At 53.7% G+C, this 22,478-nt stretch overlaps 3 protein-coding genes across 8 annotated transcripts; 2 read left to right on the forward strand and 1 right to left on the reverse strand.

The window, feature by feature from the left end:
* Positions 1–831: 831 nt before the first annotated feature.
* Positions 832–6,456, forward strand: ACHE (acetylcholinesterase (Yt blood group)). 4 transcript variants are annotated; one of them, XM_079799919.1, is made up of 6 exons: positions 832–916; positions 2,019–2,205; positions 2,504–3,613; positions 3,960–4,444; positions 5,154–5,323; positions 6,172–6,456. In XM_079799919.1, the coding sequence occupies exons 3-6, from the start codon at positions 2,546–2,548 to the stop codon at positions 6,291–6,293; spliced, it is 1,845 nt and encodes a 614-aa protein (XP_079656045.1). In that variant the 5' UTR covers positions 832–916; positions 2,019–2,205; positions 2,504–2,545; the 3' UTR covers positions 6,294–6,456. The 4 variants fall into 4 exon arrangements, with proteins under 4 accessions (XP_079656045.1, XP_079656044.1, XP_079656043.1 ...); XM_079799918.1 differs by having other exon boundaries at positions 5,434–6,303; XM_079799917.1 differs by lacking the exon at positions 832–916 and adding an exon at positions 1,807–1,867 and having other exon boundaries at positions 5,434–6,303.
* A 539-nt stretch (positions 6,457–6,995) lies between these two features.
* Positions 6,996–7,797, forward strand: UFSP1 (UFM1 specific peptidase 1). Its single transcript, XM_079793961.1, has one exon. It carries the CDS (start codon positions 7,132–7,134, stop codon positions 7,585–7,587), a length of 456 nt encoding a protein of 151 aa, XP_079650087.1. The 5' UTR covers positions 6,996–7,131; the 3' UTR covers positions 7,588–7,797.
* SRRT (serrate, RNA effector molecule) lies at positions 7,794–21,151 on the reverse strand. 3 transcript variants are annotated; one of them, XM_079793937.1, is made up of 20 exons: positions 20,895–21,151; positions 20,447–20,586; positions 15,150–15,278; positions 14,778–14,924; positions 14,341–14,529; positions 12,352–12,521; positions 11,927–12,111; positions 11,616–11,714; positions 11,415–11,532; positions 11,067–11,224; positions 10,634–10,695; positions 10,438–10,516; positions 9,935–10,123; positions 9,483–9,656; positions 9,241–9,394; positions 8,875–9,068; positions 8,611–8,767; positions 8,319–8,420; positions 8,079–8,205; positions 7,794–7,986 (listed from the first exon to the last, which is right to left on the reverse strand). In XM_079793937.1, exons 2-20 carry the CDS (start codon positions 20,566–20,568, stop codon positions 7,911–7,913), a joined length of 2,631 nt encoding a protein of 876 aa, XP_079650063.1. In that variant the 5' UTR covers positions 20,569–20,586; positions 20,895–21,151; the 3' UTR covers positions 7,794–7,910. The 3 variants fall into 3 exon arrangements, with proteins under 3 accessions (XP_079650063.1, XP_079650064.1, XP_079650062.1); XM_079793938.1 differs by having other exon boundaries at positions 8,319–8,408; positions 20,855–21,151; XM_079793936.1 differs by having other exon boundaries at positions 20,855–21,151.
* Positions 21,152–22,478: the final 1,327 nt, after the last annotated feature.

Raw genomic sequence — 22,478 nt, forward strand, 5'->3', positions numbered from 1 at the left:
GACCCTGGAGAAGAACGTCCGAGGTCACCCTCCGGGGAACCAGCGCAAACCCACCCAAGGGGTTCCCGAAGTTTCCACGGCGGCGGAGTGCGGCCTCGCACCGCACCCTTGTGCGTGCCACCACTTTGACCTTCCCTCGGCGTCCCCGAGTCACTTCCCCCCTCCTCTCCTTCATGGGGGTCCCCTTCATTTCCACTTGTCATCTGATGTCCACATTTTCATTTCCACAGTTGTGCCCAGGAATGTCCCGTGTCACCTTTTCTCCACCAGGGCCACCTGGTCCTCTGGGGGGGCCACCTGGTCCTCTGGGGGAGGCCACCTGGGCCTCTGGGGGGGCCACCTGGTCCTCTGGGGGAGGCCACCTGGTCCTCTGAGGGGGTCCTCAGCCACACTTTCACGTGCGGCCCCGCGGGCCCTCCCTGCTGTGTCGTGGCCAGGGATGCTGATTTATTCGGTCCCCAGCCCCGAACGAAGCTGTCACCCACCGTGTCCCAGAGTGTCCGTCTGTGAATGTCTGTCCCTGCGTTTGTCTGTGGCTGTCACCGCAGCAGACCGTCCGTCTGCGCGTGTCCGTCCCGCGGGCTTCCGTTCGTCTGTCCTTGGGGGTGTCGGCTCCACCACTGCCGGGGCTTTTGGTCGTGTCAGTCACCGCGTGTGTGTCCGTCTGTCGGCGGCTGTCCCCGGCGTCCGTCCGGGCCCCAGGGTCTCCGTGTCTCCGCTCCCAGGGAGGGAGGGAGGGGAGGTGGCAGCCCCGGGCGGTGGGGAGTGGCGGGGGCGGAGACAGTGGGCGGGGGCGCGGTGCGGGGCCGGAGGGGGTGTGTGCGGGGGGCCGGAGGCGGCGGCTGTCAGAGTCGGCTCAGCCTGCGCGGGGGAACGTCGGCCGCCTCCAGCTCCCGGCCCGGCTCGGCCGCCTCAGGTGAGTCTCCCGCCCCGCTCCGGACCCTCCCCCGGCCCGTGGCCCCTTCCGCGAGGGGGACGCGGTGCCTCCCCGGAGGGATCCAGGCCCCCGATCCGGACGCCCACGGGCCTGCCCAGAGACGCCCCCCCGCCCGCCCGCCGCCCCGCACTCAGCCTTAACTCTGAGCTCGCCGCCCAAGACTTACGGTTGCCGGTGCGGGAGCCGGCACCCCGAAGGGCTGGCCGCTGCCTCAGCTCCCGATTTCCTGGGGGGACCCCCCGAGCGCCCAGTACCCCGTTAGTCCTCAAGTCTGAGGCCACTGGAAGACGCCCCCTGCTTAGGGCGGAACCCAGGCCGTGCAGGTTCCCGGCGTCCGGCTGCCGTCCCCCACCCCCACCCCGCCAATCCCGCGACCCCAGCGCCCTTGCGAAGCGCCCCGCGAAGCCCCCTGCCTGGCCCAGGCATCCCCCTCCCACGGGGACTCCGGCTCTATTTTGGGGGAAGGGGAGGCTCAGCGGAAGCCCCGAGTTATAATTAGCCCCACTCGGGTTTCCTAGATAATCTCAGCCCCACCACCCCAGCTCAGGGCGGCGGGGGCTGGGTGAGGGGTGACCGCCGCGAGAAGGGGGAGTTCCGACCCGGGGAATTTTGATCCCTTGGCTGGAGATGCCGGAACCACAGCAGCTGCGGCCCCAAAATAGCGCCCCCGCCCCCTGCAGCCGGGGATCTCCGGAGCTTGGAGAACACAGGCGTCCCGGTTCGCCCTTCAGACCCCTCCGCAGTGCCCTACAGCCCTCAGACCCCCGCCCCAAGTTTTCCGCTCCTTTACTTGGGGCGGGGAGCGCCGTTATTTTATCGGTCTCTACTGCCCCCCGCCGGCGGCAGTGTGCACGGCATCATCAGACGAATGAGGGACGAGTCCTGGGGTCCAAGGCTGGCGAACCCGTTCGCGGAGGCTAGGCGACAGGGGTGCGCAACTGATGGGCACCCACGGGTACCAACACGCTGTGCCAGACAGTGGATGAGGCGGGCTGGGCGGGGCAGGGTGTGGAGAAGGCAGGATTTGGGGTGCCCCAGGACCTGCGGCTCCCACACCCTGAATGCTCAACCCACCCTCCAGGGCCCCAGCCCTGGCCAACGCAGGAGAAGCTGTGCCTTCACGCCACCGCACGCGCCCCCATTGGCACCTCCCATCATCGAGGGCTCCACCCCTGTCGGGTGGCCTGTACGTGGACTGCAGCCTCTGGTGCGGGTGCCCACAAGGCTCACACTGGGCCCAATCCAGCCCACCCAGCTGGGGGAAGGAGGTGAGGGCGGTGGGTCCTCTGTGGGCCAGGGAGGGTACGCTTGGCAGGTCTCATCTCAGTTCCTTCCATCTGTCTGTCTGGGTGTGAACGGGCCTGATCTCTGTCCCCTCCTGCTTCTCACTGTCTGCCTGTGTCCTTGTCTCTGCTTGTCTGTCTCCTTCCCTCCATTTCTCTCCTCCTCTTTGCCAACCTGCCCCACCTCCTCTGCAGCTTAGCGATAACCCCTGGGCAAGAGTGTTACCTAATCTCCTCCTGGCAGCCTCAGGCCTTCACCCTCTGCCTTTCTTTCTCCTAACAGCCGCCTGCCTGCCTTGGCAGCCATCTGCCTGCCTTGGCAGCCATGAGGCCCCCATGGTGTCCCCTGCATACTCTCTTCCCACCGTTCCCACTTCTCCTCCTCCTCCTCTTCCTCCTGGGAGGAGGGGCAGAGGCTGAGCACCCGGAGGACCCAGAGCTGCTGGTGATGGTGCGTGGGGGCCGGCTTCGGGGCACCCGCCTAATGGCCCCTGGGGGCCCTGTCTCTGCTTTTCTGGGCATCCCCTTCGCAGAGCCACCCGTGGGCCCCCGTCGCTTTCTGCCACCGGAGCCCAAGCAACCCTGGCCAGGGGTGCTAGATGCCACAGCCTTCCGAAGTGTCTGCTACCAATACGTGGACACCTTGTACCCTGGCTTTGTGGGCACCGAGATGTGGAACCCAAACCGTGAGCTGAGTGAGGACTGCCTCTACCTCAACGTGTGGACACCGTACCCTCGGCCTAAGACCCCCACTCCTGTCCTCGTCTGGATCTATGGGGGTGGCTTCTACAGCGGGGCCTCCTCGCTGGATGTGTATGATGGCCGCTTCCTGGCCCAGGCAGAGGGGACCGTGCTGGTATCCATGAACTACCGGGTGGGAGCCTTTGGCTTCCTGGCCCTACCGGGGAGCCGGGAGGCACCAGGCAATGTGGGTCTTCTGGATCAGAGGCTGGCCCTGCGATGGGTGCGGGAGAATGTGGCAGCCTTCGGGGGGGACCCACTGTCAGTGACTCTGTTTGGGGAAAGTGCAGGGGCCGCCTCTGTGGGCATGCACCTGCTGTCCCCTCCCAGCCGGGACCTGTTCCACAGGGCTGTGCTGCAAAGCGGCGCACCCAATGGGCCCTGGGCTACGGTGGGCATGGGAGAGGCCCGCCGCAGGGCCACACTACTGGCTGGACTCGTAGGCTGTCCCCCAGGTGGGGCTGGTAGCAATGACACAGAGTTGGTCGCCTGCCTGCGGACACGGCCAGCTCAGGACCTGGTGGACCACGAGTGGCATGTGCTGCCTCAGGAAAGTGTCTTCCGCTTCTCTTTTGTGCCTGTGGTAGATGGAGACTTCCTCAGTGATACCCCGGAGGCCCTCATCAACACTGGAGATTTCCACGGCCTGCAGGTGACTAGTGGCTGGAGTGGGTAGAGCTGGTTCCTCTATGCCTGTTCTCCCACCTACCCACCTACCCACCCTACCCCTGGGGACCCAGGCATGAGGGCCCCTCAAGACCCACTTCCAAAGGCTTCTCTTCCCTGAGGGTTCAATCCCAGGGTGGCCAGTGGGACAGAGAGGAAAGAAAATGTGGGTATATTTTCTCCTCTCCGTCCCCCAATCTCATACTCTCTTCCTCCGTGGTTCTGGGTCTGTAACTGTCCATCTCTCTGACTCTTTGTCCATCTGTTTCTGTCTGCCTGTCTGTCTGTGTCTGCCTCCACCCCCACCCCATTCCTTCATCCTGTTCCCCCAGGTGCTGGTGGGTGTGGTGAAGGATGAGGGCTCCTATTTTCTGGTTTACGGGGCCCCAGGCTTCAGCAAAGACAACGAGTCTCTCATCAGCCGGGCCCAGTTCCTGGCCGGGGTGCGGGTCGGGGTCCCCCAGGTGAGTGACCTGGCTGCCGAGGCTGTGGTCCTGCATTATACAGACTGGCTGCACCCTGAGGACCCAGCACGCCTGAGGGAGGCCATGAGTGATGTGGTGGGTGACCACAATGTCGTGTGCCCTGTGGTTCAACTGGCTGGGCGACTGGCCGCCCAGGGTGCTCGGGTCTATGCCTACATCTTTGAACATCGCGCATCTACGCTCTCCTGGCCCCCCTGGATGGGGGTGCCCCACGGCTACGAGATCGAGTTCATCTTTGGGCTCCCTCTGGAACCCTCGCTAAACTACACCATTGAGGAGAGAGCCTTTGCCCAGCGACTGATGAAATACTGGGCCAACTTCGCCCGCACAGGGTTAGCAGTGCCAAAGGGAGGGCGGCCTCCGGGAGCCAGGGAGGCTGGGGGGACAAAGAGAAACGGGGAGGAAGACAAGCAGAGACAGAGAGGAAGGGCCAGAAAGAAAGGGGAAAGTTCACAAAGGAAATGAGACAAAGGGCGAGAGAATGACAAAGGAGAAGGAGAAAGGAAGGAGAAAGTGGGGTGGCAGATCCTGAAGAATCAAGGCAAAGAGATGGACTAGGAGAGACAGAGTTACCATAGCAGTTAGGAGGGTGAACTGTAAAGCTGGATTTTATTATCTGGCATGCACACACTTTACCTGCCTGAAGAAGGGGACAATAAATCCAATGTCACATGGGTGTTATCAAAAGTAAATGTGATGTTTGTAGAGATAGGACTGGGCCTGGTTACATAGCAAGAGCTCAACAAATCATCAATTTTTTAAATGAGAGAAACAAAGACAACGATGGGGCAGGAAAACTGGGAAATGGAGAGGAGAGACAGAAAGAGGGCAGGAGGAAGGGGAAGACTCCAGATGATGAGGGATACTGTAGAAGAGAAAGAAGGGTTAGGGCAGCAGTGGGAGGGAAAAGGTGGGGCTCCCCTTGGGGCTAAGAGGGCATGGGGTCTGGAAGCACCTGCCTCCTCCTCCTCTCCATCTCCAACCCCCAACCTCAGGGTGGGGCAGGCTTGACTGAGGCTGAACCTTCCCTTTCTTACACAGGGACCCCAATGACCCCCGGGACCCTAAAGCCCCGCAGTGGCCACAGTACACGGGGGTAGCGCAGCAGTACGTGAGCCTAAACCTGCGGCCTCTGGAGGTGCGGCGGGGGCTGCGAGCCCAGGCCTGCGCCTTTTGGAATGGCTTCCTACCCAAATTGCTCAGCGCCACCGGTATGTAGGGCCAGTGGGCAGGGGCTGGGCAAAGGGGCAAGAAATGGGGCGTGGAGAGAGAAAGGGGAGGGGAAGCCGGCGGGGTGTAACCCCTCTCTTCTCCCCACCAGCCTCGGAGGCTCCCAGCACCTGCCCAGGCCCCGCCCACGGGGAGGCTGCCCCGAGGCCCAGGCCCGGCCTCCCCCTGCCCCTCCTTCTCCTCTTCCTCCTCCTCTCCCGGCTCCAGCGGCTGTGACCACGGCCTCTTCCCCCTCCGGCCTCTGGGGGCCCCTCTTCTAATGAGCGGTCGGACCTGGGGGAGGGCCCCACTCAGGGATCTCCGACCCAGCGCCCCCTCCCCCCTCAAACCAAGAAGCTCAAACTAGACAGGGCTTGGGGAGGGTTGACCTACGTACGATCCGTCTCAGGGACTCACACACCTTTGTTGTTTAAATGGAAATGGAAAAGTCCATTTTCTTTTTTTATAAAATTATTCCTTGGAGCCTGTGACTGGTTTGGGGGGAGAGGGAAGACTCGGGGCTAGATAGCAACTCCCAGTGGGGCTATAACCGTCAACCATTTCTGTCTCTTCTCTTTTCCCCATCAACCCATGGATGCTCCCCGCCCCTGATCCCTTCTGTCCCCTTGTCTTCCGGTCATTTTCTCCCCCCATCTCTTCCCTTCCGCCAATCCTTCTCTGGCCCCACCTCTACCCTCATCCTCCCCGGTCTTTCGTGTTTCTCATATCTACCTGATCCTCTTTCCACCATCCCACGTGCCTCCCCTTGTGTACTCCTGCGCTCACAACCCCCACCCCCGACCTTCTCCACGTCCTCCTCCCACCCACTCGCCGGGCGCCCTGGCCGCAGACACGCTGGACGAGGCGGAGCGCCAGTGGAAGGCCGAGTTCCACCGCTGGAGCTCCTACATGGTGCACTGGAAGAACCAGTTTGACCATTACAGCAAGCAGGATCGCTGCTCAGACCTGTGACCCAGGCGGGACCCCCACGTTCTGCCGCCCTACCCACCCCCTCTTGGTCCCCAAGTTGTAAATACTATTTATCTAAGGGCTGGGATATTACAGAGGAGCCCTAGACCCACCCCAACTTTTCCCCGGAGCTCCTGGTCCTCTGCATGTCTCGGCCGAGCCCCCTACCCCGTGGTGCCTTCGCCCCTCTGGGCTGCCAATAAACTGTTACAGCCAAAGGTGTGTGCGCGACTGGGAGGGGAGGGCAGAATGCCTAACCAATTGGGCTAAGGGAATGGAGGGGTGGTCGCTGGGACCGACATTCTGGCCCACTCAGAGCTGGGACACAAAGCACCACCCCGCAAAGAGAACTCGCGTCTGCGCAGTAAGAAGGGAGGGGCGGTGGGGCGGGGCAGCGGTGCATTGTGGGAACCCCACAGTCCACTCGGTCCGCAGGGCCTAGCGGTGCGCCCTCCACTGATTCCTGCTGCCCGGCGATATTGTTGCCAGAACCTGCGCGCCCGTCCTGCCCGCAGCTCACTCAAGATCCCGGCCGAGAGTAAGTGCTAGATCCTGAATTCTCTTTGGAGTTCGCTCCACGCCGCCAGACGCAACTTGCAACTTCTGCCCTAACTCGGGAACTCTGCTCCAGCCCACCGCTCTGGAGCCACTGAAGGACGTACATCTGGGCCTTGCGCCACCCGGCGGCGGCCCCGCTCGCCTAGCCATCCTCTCGGGCCACTATCTCTACTATCACTATGGCTGCGACGGCCTGGACGACCGGGGCTGGGGCTGCGGATACCGGACTCTGCAGACGCTGTGCTCGTGGCCACACGGCCGGCCCGTGGGTGTTCCCGGATTGATGGACGTGCAGGCCGCATTGGAGGACATGGGTGACAAGCCCCCTGGGTTCCGGGGCTCCAGGGACTGGATCGGCTGTGTAGAGGCCAGCCTCTGCCTCGAGTACTTCAGAGGACCCCAGGGGCGCCTCTGCCACGTTCCCCGTGGAGCTGGGCTTCAGGGGGAGCTGGAGAGACTTCACTCCCACTTCGCAGGGGGCGGAGGGCCTGTAATGGTTGGGGGGGATGCGGATGCCCAGTCTAAGGCCTTGCTGGGAGTCTGTCTGGGGCCAGGCACCAAAGCTTTCGTACTGGTATTGGACCCTCACTGCTGGGGTGCTCCCGAAAACCCCACTGAACTACAGATTGCTGGGTGGGTGGGCTGGCGAGAGGTGAGCACAACATTTGACTCCAACTCCTTCTACAACATGTGTTTGACCAGCTGTAACTCAGAAAAGCAGCTGCCTCCCCAGGACTGAGATGTTCCCAAAACAGGACTGTCTCGGGCCCCACACACTCTCAAGGGCAGAAGCTTAGAGACTGCAGCATTCCAGGCCCCCAGGAAGTCCCAGTAGAGCCTGGAAACTTTGGCATCAATAAAGTGGCAAGGCCCAGCTTAACCATTGCCCCAGCCAATGTTTTTGGGAGGGTTTGGAGAGGTATATAATATACATTTGGTCAGGAATCACTGCGGAAGTGCTTTTATTGGCAGTAGGGCTGGACGTACAAAAATTCTGAGAGCTGGATGGGACAAGGCAGTCACAAGTATAGATGATACTGAGAGTGAGGGAAAGTCGATGGCTCAAAAGAAATCCACATCATCTGGCGCATCCAGGTCACGGTATTCAACAATGGCCCGTGGATCTCCACGGGCCATCCTGTGAGATAAAAAAGAGGTAAAATGGGATGAGAGTTGAGGGTCCCAGTTTGAAGAGGGCAAGAAAACTTGGACATCTTAGCTCATTCTCACCTGTTTCGAGGTTTCCCAGGATAACCTCCCTGGCCTCGGAAGGCATCATAGTTCCCTCGGCCAGCACCATAAGGGGCATGGGGATATGGAGGCCCTCCTGTGGGGACTGCAGGGCGGACAGCACCAGCTATGAAAAAGATAAGTGTTGAGTTGAAAACCTATGCCCTCAATTATAATCTTAGCTGCTTTCTCCCTACCCCTCAAAACCACCAAGCCCTTTCAAGACCTTCCTATACTTACCTCCATACCCCAAAATAGGGGGCCGGGGCTGGCCATAGGGCATCAGGCTCTGGGGAGTCTGGTGTGGGTAGGGGAGTCCTGGAGTCAGGCCTGGGGGGAGTACAACACAGACAGGAACATGAATTACTGGGGACGGAGGTTTGGGGGGAGACAGGACACAACTAGCTGTTAGGAATATGGCCAGAAAGGGTAAGATGGGAACTTTTTCAGAGGACAACAGGATAAAGAACCAGGAGTTCTTGAAGAGTCAAGGGAGAGTGAATGTGGCAGACCCTCATGGATCGTATCTTACTCTGGGCAGGGCCAGGTGGCTGAGCTGGCTTGATCTCAGGCAGAGCTGGGCGCTTAGCATCAGTGAGAAAGTTGTTAAAAAATGCTACCTCCTTCTTCACTTCCTCAATTTTCTCCGAATGCTTATTGAAGATATGTTTGCGTACAAACTCAGGTCCCTGGATGCAAAGGAGAGAGTCAGAACTGAGCAAGCAGTTCCCTAACTCCCCAGACCCCACAATAATCACCCTTCCCTCCCACCTATCCCATAACTAATATCCCAGACCTTGAATTTCTTGCCACTGAGAGGGCACAGCCACTTATCCTTGCCCAGTTCCTGGGTGTTAGAGGTGACAAATTTTTCCACTTCCTGCTCAGGATCTTTGCGACCCATCTTCTGGGCCTCTTCCTCTGAAAGCGATTCCCGCACACTCAGCAGTGGAGTCAGCTTCTCCTCAAATGTCTTCTGCCACTCTAGAACTGTGGTTTGGGAACAGAGGCAGACAGCAGGTTGGAGAAGGAAGTCAGAGCAAGGAATAAGCAAGGAGGGGATTAGAGGAGAAAGTGACAGAGCACTGCTCCAGAGCAGAACTAAAACCAGAGGCAGCTAGGGAGAAAAGGGCACTAAAGGAGACTCGGGCGGGGAGCTCACCTTCTCCATGACTGATGCGGTTGGGTGGCATAGGTCCCCGAACATGGATAATGCCACAACGGTTGGGCATTTCATCCTCATTGGGGTACTCGCATGTGTTATAATAATCCAGGGAATGCACAATACGCAAATAGAGGAGTAGTTTGTCCAAAACCTAAGAGGAATGAAAAGCCATGAGTTCACCACACTCACCCTATATCACCCCAAGCCAAGTTCTCATCCCACTCTGCTCTCACTGGCACCTTGATCAGCTTCTCATCTCGTTCCACGTTGATCTCCGCTGGGTTTCCTTCCTTAGGAGGCTCCTCAGGGGGGGCCCCGCCACTACTCCCCAGCAGCTCTTCCTCCTCAGCACTTACTTCCTCAATCAGGTAGTCCGTGATATTCTTCAAGATTGGGTTCTGAGAGGGCAGGCTCTAGTTGGGAGGGAGGAGAAAAGCAAGTGAGGCAGAGGAAGTCCCTTAGGGCAGGTAGCCTAGGAACCTAATTTGAAAGGCAGGTGAGGCTGAAAGAATTCAAGGCTCACTTGGCCTGTTACCGCTGCCTCAGGATTTGTCTTCATGTTTGTATTTGTTCTACAAATTAGCCCACAAATAATCACTAACACCAATCTGTTCTGCTGGAAGACCAGAGATGCCCACAGATGAGGGGGTAATTGGCTGCTTTGGAAAAAGTTCTATGGAGAGTCACTGACTGTTGGCAGAGGAGGTGTCCCAGGCTCAGAGGCCCAGAGCTGGGTCCTGTCGTCCAAAGTATGGATCAGCTTGGCTGCCAGCTTGATGTCGTTGCGCACTATCTGCTTGTGTTGAGTAATGCCATTGATATTGCGGACACGACGGGTCAGGTCTCTGTTCACGCCGGGACTCAGCTCACACTCCCGGAGCTGGGAAAAACAGAAAGCTTACCAACACTTGCCCAAGAAGCAGCAACTCAAAAAACTGGCCCTACTGAGAGCACCAGTGATTAGACTGTGAGTTCCCTGAGGACAGGGATCAGGTGTGTTAACCAAAACAGTCCCACATCCTAGCCCAGAGACAAAAGTACACAATTAATGTGAGCAGACTAAATAGATGAAATAGGGGGCAGAATGAAAGAATAGAAGGCAGATAGAAAGCAATCAATGAACAAAGCATTCGGAGGTGTGCAGCATAGAGAGCCGCACTTCTTCCTCAAAACAGTCCTGCTCCCAGTACTCACTCGGATATTCTGCAGATTCCAACAGATCTCTTTGATGTTAACACTGCGGTCAAATGTCACCCAGCCACGACGGAAAAACCTAAACAAGAACAAAGATGTCAACATAATCCTGGGGTGAAGGTGATGTTGGCCATTAACCTTCCCCCTGCACCTTTTCTCCAAGGTATCCAGGGTCACACTTCTCTCCATCCCTCACCTCCTCTCAGGCTGGGGCTCTGATAATGCCACACGCATAAAGCCCGGATATCTTTTACAAAGCTGGAAAAGCAGAGGAACAGAAACCCCTTTAGTAATTTAAGGATTCACATTCCTTCAATCCCCCCTATCCTCAGGACCCTAGGGAACTGCCTTTTGTCTTTACTCGGACAAGGGAAAAACAACAAAGAGCTTCAGAGTAACAGCACTTAAAGGCAAATGGTGCAACCAGGATCAGCCCTGGAAAGGCATGGGCCCATGGGAAAGGAGTCTCCCTATTAGAGAAATAGGGATGTATATCAGAAGCAGTGTCAGATTATCTTCTCCCCACCTAGTGTACCCCCCTTGCCTCCCAAATTCTTCCCCCACCCAACCCCGGGCAAAATATGAAGCTTGGGTGTGGTCCCTGCCCCCAATGCATTTTCCCCACTCACAGAAATGATCTCAGCCCGGGAAATGTTAGGTGCGATGTTGCGCATAAAGAGAGAGCAAGTCTTATGCAGAGGCCGGGGTTTACATTCCACCCCAGGAGCATCCTTGGGCTTCTCCCTTTCTTCTTCCTTGGGCTTCTCCTTTTCCTTGAGTGCTTCTTCTATGCAGGAAATGGTGGGAGTTGGTGAGTTTATTGTTGATTTTGGAGGAGATGGAAAAGCTGTCAAACTCCCATCCCACCTCCCCCACGCCCTTCTCTCCCAAAAAGCCACCCTCCCATCAATTTCACCAACTTCTCACCTCCCCCACCATTCACAGGAAGAGAATGGACAGAAGAAAATAAAACCTACCAGCCTCCTCCTTCTCCTCCTCAGCTTGGCCACTCTCTGACTCCGACTCGGACTCCGACACACTGCCTTCGTCAAAGCTGTCATCACCACTGTGCTTCCTATTCCGCTTCTTGCTGCTCTGTGGGAGCCACAGCAAGAGGGGATGAGCCAGACAACCAGGACCCCAGTCCTGACACTGACCACATGCAAGAGATCCTCTACCTTTTTGGCTTCTTTTTCAGAGTCTTCTTTCTTCTCTTCCTTGTCCCCATCACCCTCAGATTTCTTAGTTTTGTCATCACTACAACTGCCATTTTCAACCTACAGGTAGAGACAGTCACTGGAATGTCCATTTCACCAACAACCTTTATCAAAGGACCCCTCCCACCCTCAACAACTGAGCCTAGAAGTTCACCTCTCCCCACCCCCAATACACAGCCCTCTAGCTCCAGTGGACCCCAGCACGACTGAAACAGTTCCGTTCTCTTCCCCTGGCACTCACAGGCAGCACCCAGAGGCCCCAGCACTCAGACCTGTTTGCCATCTTCTTTCTTGTCTTCCTTCTCATTGGCCTTGCGCTCTCCATCCACCAGACCTGGTCCAGCCCGCCCTTCCTCTTTCTTGCTGGGCTCCCCAGGCTTTCCTGCCTGTTCCTCCTCCTCCTCCTGCTCCAGGATGCGTAGATCATTCTCTGTACCTCCTTCCATCTTAATCACAGCTACCAACAAAGGGAACAGAAATCACAATCCAATGGTCCTAGCTTTCAGCCTCTGGCTTTGTCAACCTGCTTCTATTTCCCAACCAAGACCTTGGTCACCAGACATAGGGGGGATTGAAGGAATGTGAATCCTTAAATTACTATTTAAGGGGGGATTGAAGGAATGTGAATCCTTAAATTACTATTTTCCAACCAAGACCTTGGTCACCAGACATCCACTGCCGGAACCAGCCCACACACCTGCATCCAGCATCTTGACAATGGCATCAGCCTTGTCTATGTCCAAGAGAAGATTATCAAACCAGCCACTCTCCATGAGGGACAGGAATACCCTCAGTCGGTTTTGCAGGGCCCCTCGGGCCTCCTGCCGACGCTTCCCCACCTCATCTGGGTGGTACTTAGACCGAAACCTATGAAGGAAGTGGGGAGGGAAGACACAAAATAGTCACTGGAGGCCAGGGCCAGGACATGGGGAGGGGCCCACGAAAATCAGAACTTTGCCCCCATCCTCTCATACCCATAAAAGATCATAAAAGCAGAGATTGGGGAGAGGGGTATAATAAAAACACCCAATACCCCCAAAGAAACCAGAGGTTATTTTCTGAGAAGATTTGGGGGAGAGCCAGAAACTAAGAGCTCTAGATTTGGGAAGAATAATGATTATAGGGGGGCTGGGGTTAGAGAGGCAGATCGATTGCCTTAAGTCTCTGGGAGACACTAACTTAAAAAGTGTAGTTTCCCAAAGCTTCTGAGAGGAAGGCTAAGGAAATAATAGGCCCCAAAGAACCTCCCTCTCCTTGCCAACCCCAAACTAGAGTCATTAAGAGGACTGCTCCCACCAACTCCCTTCATCCCTAGGTGGAAGATAGGGGGAAACCTGAAATTTACCAGATAGGAAAAGCCAAAAAAGGCAGGATACCTTTATTATTCCCCCCTTGGGAAGATAAGCAGATGGTGAAGGTACAGGGAAAGACCAAAGGGAAAAACTGAAGTGCCCTTTTAACCTCAGGTACTGCCCACAGGGAGAGCGAGAAAAGAAGGGTAGAGGGTTAGGGTAGAGCATGAATACATATAAAATAAGACTTTGGGGTAAAAAACAGGAAATGAAGTATGAGAAAAAGAAGAAAGTATAAGAAAGTCCCAGATATCAAAAACAAAGGGAAAAACTGAAGATCAGACAGAGAAACCAGCGGGGGGGGGGGGGGGGGGGGGGGTGCGCAGGTGTGTTAGGCTGGGAGCAAGAACAGAGACAGGGAGAGAAAAGTACATGAGAGTGAGACAGAGAAAGAAGACAGTGAGTGAAAGACATAACAGAACCACAAGTTGAGCATAAGAGGAAAGAAAAGCTGCAGGCATCACCTCCAGGATCTTTACCTTGGCCGCTTGGTCAAACAGAGCTCAAGATTTAACTAGCGCGCCCAGGGCCCATGCTGCAGGTGGGCCACCGGCTGGCTCCTGGCTGGGGTGTCCCGGCCCGGATGCCGCACCCCCGCGGGACTCCGCGGTGGGGGCCCTGTCTGACTAACTGCCTGAGCAATCACATTCAGCTAAACTGCTGCATTGTGCACAGCAGTGCCCTGCCTGTCTGCCTGGCCGGGGCAGTGCGGCTCAGCCCAGGGGCTCATGTATGGGCTGGGTATGGTGGGGGTGGAGGTGGGTTTGCTCCGAGCTCCGTCGATGAGCGGGTGTAGTTCCCAGTTCTGGCTCTTTTCAAGGAGGAGGAGCAGAAAGAGGATGAGGAGGAGGAGGAGCAGGAAGGGGGGAAAAGATGGTTGATTAAAATTAAAACATCCACAAAAAGAAAAAAATTAAAATTCTTTTCTGTCAAATGACCCTGAGATCTTTGCTTTTCTTGTCTGGATTCACTCGTTGCTTTTAGGAGGACACCACAGCCACACAGGGTCCCGGCGATCAGGAATGACAAGGACCCAAATCCAGCAAGTGGGGAAGCAGTCTGTCTGCTGCCCCAAGGGAACAGGTGGCTCTGCAGCTGCCTGGAGGTGTCCCACTGACTGAGGACAGTGGGGAAGGGAGATGGATAGGGGGCTGTGGCAGACACTGAAGTGAGGAGAACCCATCAGCCAATGCTGTTGTAATTCCCATCCCCCACCCCACCCCCAGGAAGTTCTGGATTGGGGAAAATGGGAAAAGGACAGGGCTGCAAGCTCCACTGGCAGGGCCAGGGGAAACATGCCAGGGAAAAGACCACAAGAAAGTGGGGGCACTCACCATTCCTCATCCTTATGAGCCAGGAAGAAATCCTGCATCTGCTGCCTCCGAAAATCCAGCTTGTAGTCATTATAGCGCTTAACTGCCTCTGTTTCATCCACAGAGTCATCCAACGATAGGAGAAACTCCTTGAAGGTTTTCATCACCGGTGGTGGCACACCCAAGTCAATCTCTGCAATGCTACCCAGCCTGGAGGATGGGGAGATGGTCAGGAAGTCTTGGTTTTAGGGGAAAAGGTGGGAGGCTGGAGAGGCCAAGGTAGCCAGCTGCCCCCCTTCCTTTGCCCATATGGACCTCACCCCAGCACCAACTGCTACTACCCCCACAGGCACTCTGTGTATCTAACCCACTTCCTAACACAGTCTTCAGCAACCCAAATCATTCCCCAAGCCCAACAATTCCCTTCTCCCAAGAACCCTAGAACCGCAGGTCTTTACCTGGCCTGGATAGGCAGAACATGATGCTGCATGATGTGGACATCTGGATGGCCCCAGGGCTGAGGGGGGCCATAAGTTGGGCCCCCACCCCCCCCAGCATAGGGCATCTCATAGCCACTGTGGTATGGGTCAGAGCTGTGCTCATCCCTGAGGGTGGGGGACACAAAAGTCAGACAGAGGAGAAAATCATCTCTCCGGAACATAAAGGAGGATGGGACAGAGGGAGAGACATGGAATGTGGTCTCTCACCCAAGGGTTTAAAAGGGACAAAAAAAAAAAGGGGGGGGGGGCGGTTTATAAGAAGTTTGAGAAAAGGAAATGACAAAATTCTCAGCAGAAGTGAGGAAAGATAGAGAAACTGTGCCATCTTACCAGTCTCGCCTCATGCGCTTCTGTGGGGGGCTGAGCTCATGGCGGGGAGGAGAGAAGCGTTCTCGCCGATTCCTGTCATAGTCACGATATTCACCCCGACTGCGGCGCTCCCGGCCACGGTCCCACTCTCTGGAGATAAGAACAAGTAACAGTAAGTAAGACACAGTTGGATATCCCAAGGTCACACTCCTGAACAGGCCATTCCAATCCTGAGACACCAGACTAAAAGCCAAAAATTATAAAACTACTTTCTAAACAGAAAAAGTCTCTTGCCTACGTCCATCACTTCAGCCATTACCCACAAACTAATGGCTCTCAATTCTCTTTCTTCCAGCCTGGCCTTCTTCCTGAATGCCAGACCAATATTAATAATCCCCTACTAGATGGCCATTGTCACCTTAAATTCAACATGTCAGAATTCAGCCTATTATTTCCACCATTATGGGACCAAACTTATTTCCCTCCTCCTGTTTCCCATGCTCGGCATTATCAATATACTAGAGGCCTGATGCACGAAATTTATGCACTGCGGGGGGGGGGGGGGCCTTAGCCCAGCCTGCATCCTCTTGCAATCCAGGAGCACTTGGGGGATGTCTGACTGACAGCTTAGGCTGGCTCCCCAGGGGGAATGGGCATAAGCCGTCAGTCGGACTCCTTAGCACTGCCACAGAGGTGGGAGAGGCTCCCGCCACTGCCGCTGCACTTGCCAGCCGTGAGCCCGGCTTCTGGCTGAGCAGCGCTGCCCCTGTGGGAGCACACTGACCACCAGGGGGCAGCTCCTGCATTGAGCGTCTGCCCCTGGTGGTCAGTGTACGCCATAGCAACCAGTCATTCCACCGTTCGGTTGATTGGCATGTTAGCCTTTTATTACATAGGATTACCATGTATCAGTTATCAAGTATCACCCTCCCCATGACTTTATTGGTTTGTTAATCCTATGCCTCAAAGCCTATCAAAGCTGCCCTCTTCCTTGTCATCCCCTAGGTCATTTCTCTTCTGAGTGCAGCATGGGTTCTGCTTACCTGCCTCTGGTCTCTCCCCACTTCTCTACAGTCAGTGATCTTTCTCAAACACAAATCTGATCATGCCATGCCCTTGCTTAAATGCCAGTACATAACACTGTTCAAAACCTTGGTTCCTGGCTGTCATCCTAGACTCTCCACCAGTCACTAGTACCCCATCCCCATCACAACAAAATGTCCTTTGCTTTAACCCAGGTTTTTCAAACTTCTTGGTCTTAGGACACCCTTATACTCTTAAAAATTATTGAATATTAAAGAATTTTTGCTTATGTGGATTATATCTATCAATACTTACTGTATTCAAAATAAGAACAGAAAAATACCTATTTAATTTGAAGTTGTGTATTAACATAAATTACAGCTTTTTATTAAACTAGAGGCCCGGTGCACGAGATTCATGCACTGGGGGGAGGAGGGGGTCCCTCAGCCTGGCCTGTGCCCTCTCGCAGTCCAGGACCCCTCGGCGGACATCCCTCTTGCAGTCCAGAGCTCTCACAGTCCAGAACCCCTTGCTCCTTACTACCTGCCTGCCTCGGCAGTGCGCAGCGCTCGCCAGCCTTGAGCCGGACTTCTGACTGAGTGGCGCTCCCCCTGTGGGAGTGCACTGACCACCAGGGGGAAGCTCCTGCGTTGAGTGTCTGCCCCCTGGTGGTCAGTGCACATCATAGCGACTGGTCGTTCTGCCGTCAACTTGCATATTATGCTTTTATTAAATAGGACTAGAGGCCTGGTGCACGAAATTCATGCATGGGGTTGTGTCCCTCAGCCCAGCCTGCACCCTCTCCAATCTGGGACCCCTCAGGGGGTGTCTGACTGCCGGTTTAGGCCCGGTCCCTATGGGATCGGGCCTAAACCAGCAGTCGGACATCCCTCTCACAATCCAGGACTGCTGGCTCCTAACCGCTTGCCTGCCTGCCAACCATTTTCACCCCCTAACCACTCCCCTGCCAGCCTGATCAATGCCTAACTGCTCCCCTGCCAGCCCAATCACCCCCAACTGCCCTCTGCTGCTGGCCTGGTAACCCCCAACTGCCCTCCCCTGCCAGCCCAGTCGCCCCTAACTGCCCTCCCCTGCAGGCCTGGTCACCACCAACTGCCCTCCCCTGCTGGCCCAGTCACCCCTAACTGCCCTCCCCGGCTGGCCTGATCACCCACAACTACCCTCCCCTGCTGGCCATCTTGTGGCAGCCATCTTTGACCACCTGGGGGCAGCCATCTTGTGCAAGGGTGTGAAGGTCAATTTGCATATTACCCTTTTATTAGTATAGATGGCTATTTTACCAAAAAAATATCGGTGAGAAAAGTGTCATAGTTTTTACATTTATAAATCTTTTCAAGGCCTGCTTTAACAGAGACAGCTAGATTCTCACATTTGCTTCTATATTTAATCTTTTGTGATATGTTGTTTGCTTGAAAAATATGAAGAAACCCTGGTCAGGTGGCTCAGCTAAATGGAATATCGTTCCCATATGCCAAATGGCTGTGGGTTCGATCCCCAGTCAGGGTATATATGGCAGGCAACTGATCCATGTTTCTCTCTCATTTCCTCTCCCCCTCTTTAAAAAAAAAAAAAAATCAATAAAAACATTTTTTTTTTAATAAAAAAGAAAAGGGAATACTTTAATAGCCTTTTCAGATAACTGGGAATATTATTTGGTTCCACTCAAAACTTGACAAGAGGCTGAAACCGGTTTGGCTCAGTGGATAGAGCATCGGCCTGCAGACTCAAGGGTCCCAGGTTCAATTCCGGTCAAGGGCACGTACCTTGGTTGCGGGCACATCCCCAGTAGGGGGTGTGCAGGAGGCAGCTGATCGATGTTTCTCTCTCATCGATGTTTCTAACTATCCCTTTCCCTTCCTCTCTGTAAAAAATCAATAAAATATATTTAAAAAAAACAAAAACTTGACGAGAGGTAGTTTGCTACATTAAAATCCATTTTTCTACCTTGATCTTTAAATGGATCTTGACACATCTCTCCTTAGATAATATAAAAATATTAATTCATTAGTATCACTACCTATCTCCTCAGAAAACACTTTAAATAGTGGGAAGCTGTCAAGTTCACATGGGTAGATACAAGTTTTCCAAAACTTCAGTTTTCACTGGAAAGTTCCACTTCCTCATTGTCAACAAAAGTGACAATTTTCCTTGAAGTAACAGATTCTCTTTGTTTTCAATAAAACTTCTGCCAAACACCCAAATATGATAACCAATTTTGACACTCTTTCATTCAGATTTTTTTAAAATATATTTTTATTGATTTCAGAGAGGAAGGGAGAGGAAGAGAGAGAGAAACATCAATGATGAGAGAGAATCATTGACCGGCTGCCTTCTGCACACCCCCTACTGGGGATTAAGCCTGCAACCCACACATGTGCCCTGACCGGGAATCAAACTGGAATCTCCTGGTTCATAGGTTGATGCTCAACCACTGAGCCACACCGACTGGGCTCATTCAGATTTTTAAAAAAACTAAAAAACAAAACAAAAACAAGCCCTAGCCCATTTGGCTCAGTGGATAGAGCTTCGGCCTGTGGACTGAAGGGTCCCAGGTTCGATTCCAGTCAAGGGCACATGCCTAGGTTGTGGATTCAATCCCTGGTTGGGGGCGTGCAGGAGGCAGCCAAACAATGATTCTCATCATTGATGTTTCTCTCTCTCTTCCTCTCTGAAATAAATACCTATTTAAAAAAAACAACAACCTGTTATTCAGCTCAGTTTAATCCCACAATGCTTTTCCTCAAGATAACCACTTTACTCCTATATGCATACTTCCCATTTGTCATGAGTATTAAAAAATGTATATGCAAGAATCCAATTTAATATAAGTTTAAGGACATTAAGTGAAAGTGGTTTGGTTTGTTTATTTGTTTGTTTTTATGTTTGGTGCCACTGCCTTGATTTGTGCTAAGGCACCAGCAGTTTTACCTACCATTGCTATAGCACCAACAGTGCAGCGACAATACTTACTTAGTATTACAGTACTATAATAGTTGTATTTAATCTCACACACACCCTACAGTCTGTGGACCACATTTTGAGAACCACGACTCTAAAAAAACTAGAATATCTGCTCTTTTCTGCACCCATTATATCCACAACTCAAAGCTGTTCACACCACATATGTCTGGGGAATTCCCACTCATCTTCCCAAGTCTTGCTATAAGCATTACTTTCCTGTAGCTCTCTCCCCAGTGCACCACCTCCACCACTGTTCCCCTCCCTTACAAGATGTTCCTTCAACAGTTGCCATCTTTATGATGATTTCTCATACATACTCATTTGTAGCATACACCCCAGAACATTTTGCACCCCAAGACTAAGTTCCGTAAGGGCAATAAAGATCAGTATGGCTCTGCAGTTGAGCATTGACCCAGGAACCAAGAAGACACCGGGTTGGATCCCCAGTAAGGGTGTGTGCAGGAGGCAGCCATGATGTTCCTCTCTCATAAATGTTCCTATCTTTCTATTCCTCTCTCTCTAAAAAAATCAACCTTTTAAAAACCGTATTTAAAATAAATAAAAAACTACATCTTATTCATCTTCAAAATCCAGAACACCTTTCCTCTTTCTTAGAAAATACCAAAGAAAACGAAGTGTCAGAGTCTCTACAGTGAAGAGATACACTCTGCCTTACGGACTGAATGATTTATCACAATAAGTCAGCAAAAACTTTTTTTCCTGGTAATGTTTCCAAATGGAGCCACTGCCATCAGCTGATGAGATATTGGTGACACCTCTTATATTAAAAAACAAATCTTCCACAGTTTCTCTTAATCTTGATTTTGTTTTTGAAATCACATCACATGTTTCTTAATGAAAGCACCCCAACTATAATTAACTCAAGAATATCCCAGAGAGCTAATCACTCTCGAGTCAGACCTAATCCCATCACAGCCAAACTCAACCATCACTGTCCAAAGACCTTTCTGATTTTAGGCAAGACAACCACAAGAAATTTAATCATATTCTGCCAGGGAACTGGTCTGAGAACCTCTCCACTCAAATCAATTCTATACTACTTTGTTTGAATCAACCTTTTTGAAGTACATTTATAAATATTGCTTTTCCATACCCAAACTCTCTTAGTTCTATTGCTTTGATCTTCTGGATATTTCAATCATCTTTGGCCAATAGCAAATGGGTTTAACGAACCACATGAAACAAGTATGAACGATTTCATAGATTGCCCTTATAAAATTAAAAAGGAAATGCAATGAGGGTGGAGTGCAACAGAATGAGACGGAGGACAAAACTGAGGAAAAGTGTCTTACCGGTCATTCCAGTCGTCCCCTCGACGTCTCTCATCTCTTTCCCGTGAACGGTCATAGTCGCTGCGCTCTCTCCTAAACTTGTCCCTGCGTCTTCGATCGTACTCGTCATCACTGTCACCCATGGCGCGGTCTAAGGAGGCCTGGGGCCCAGAGAGGGGTGCTCAGGGTGTTGGACAATGACGAGAAGAGGAAAAGTTCGCCCCTCTGGAGCAGCACACCCGCCTCTCCCCGCAAATGCCAGCCTTCCGCGGGCCCCGCCATCCTGTCTTCTTCCCCGGCGGGTGGACCGCCCGCCCCCCCCTCCCCCGCCGCCGCCGCCGGGATTTCCCGCCCATCCCCATCGGCTCCGGGCGCCCGTCCCTCCCTCCGGCCTCAGCCCCGGCTCCCAGGCCCCTCCCATCCCCCCACCTGGGAGGGTCGCGACCGTTAGTCTCGCACTCCGACGTACTGGTTCTCTGGGAGACCTGGGCCCGCCCCTTGCCTCGGGCGCGCGGTGAGGACCGGGAAGAGGGTGAGAGGGAGATTCGGGCTCTCAGCTACGGGGCCGAGGAGACGCGATGAGAGCGGGGCAGTCGAAGATGAGCGGTCGGCGCGCGCCGCTCGCGCAGCGCCTGCGTCACTCGCGGAACTGCACCTCGAACTACAAACTACTACCTGAGCGGCCCTAACTGGAACTAAACCAAAGAGGGAAAGGCCAGGAGCACAGGGGGATGATGGGAAAGTACGGGAAACTCGGAAAGCTCGCGATATTTCTGGGGCGAGATCTGCGCGACTGTGAGGAACTACGGAGGGTGGGCTGGGCCAAGCGTAGCCTGGGGAGGGCGGTAGAGTCCTTTGGGCGTGAAGGAGCGCTTCCTTAGGCCGAGGTCGAAGGTCGCACTCACCCGGAAGTGCCTGGTTCTGGACCGTAGGCATTAGCCGCCTCCACTTTGCTCGGAGTATTTCAAGACATCAGAGTAGTTCACCACTCTCCTCGCGTGGGGCAGGGGCTTGAGGAGTGCGGGTGTTTAGCGGGATAGGGCAACCATTTTAAGCATTTCCCACCATTTTGTGCTCCCACCTGAGAACCAGCTTTTATTGGTGCCTAGTATGCGCTACCTGCAAAACCCATTATTCCTACTCTTCTTCGGCAAAGGTGCCCCTTTTGTAAGTAATACTGTCAAATCTCAGTCTCATCCCCAACCAGTACTTTGATGACAGAGTTTGTAGGTTGAGAACTTTTTAAAAAATATATATTTTATTGATTTTTTACAGAGAGGAAGGGAGAGGGATAGAGAGCTAGAAACATCGATGCGAGAGAAACATCGACCAGCTGCCTCCTGCACACCCCCTACTGGGGATGTGCCCGCAACCAACGTACAAGCCCCTGACCAGAATTGAACCTGGGACCCCTCAGTCCGCAGACCGACGCTCCACCGAGCCAAACCGGTTTCGGCTGTAGGTTGAGATCTTGATCAACAGGCATTATCTAGCTTGCCCCAGAGTAAATGCACTATCACCCCAGGAGTAACATCTAGTCAGTGGGTTGTTTGGTGAGTGTGAAGATTTCATAGGAAATGCTGCCTCCCTGGAGCATACTGCTGCCTTACTCCCAGCACTGAGAGGAGGAGTGTCTTTACAGCAAACTACATTAAAAAGAGTGTATACAGCCCAGCCTGCATGGCTCGATGCTTGAGCGTCGACCTATGAACCAGAAGGTCACAGTTCGATTGCCGGTTAGGGTACATGCCTGGGTTGCTGTTTCTCTCTCTCTTCCTCTCTTTGAAATCAATAAAGAAAATACATGTGTGTGTGTATGTGTGTGTGTATGTGTGTGTGTGTGTAGTCATCCTTTGGTGTACTTTGGTATCTGCAGGGAATCGATTTCAGGACCCCCAGGGTACCAAAATCTTCAGATGCTTAAGTCCCTTATATGAAATGGCATAGTGTTTGCATATAACCTGTACACATCCTCCTATGTACTTTTAAGTCATCTCTAGATTATGTATAATGCCTAATACAATGTAAATGCTATGTATATGGTTTTTATACT

Source organism: Cnephaeus nilssonii, assembly GCF_951640355.1.
Source record: "Cnephaeus nilssonii genome assembly, chromosome: 2".
Classification (NCBI taxonomy): domain Eukaryota; kingdom Metazoa; phylum Chordata; class Mammalia; order Chiroptera; family Vespertilionidae; genus Cnephaeus; species Cnephaeus nilssonii.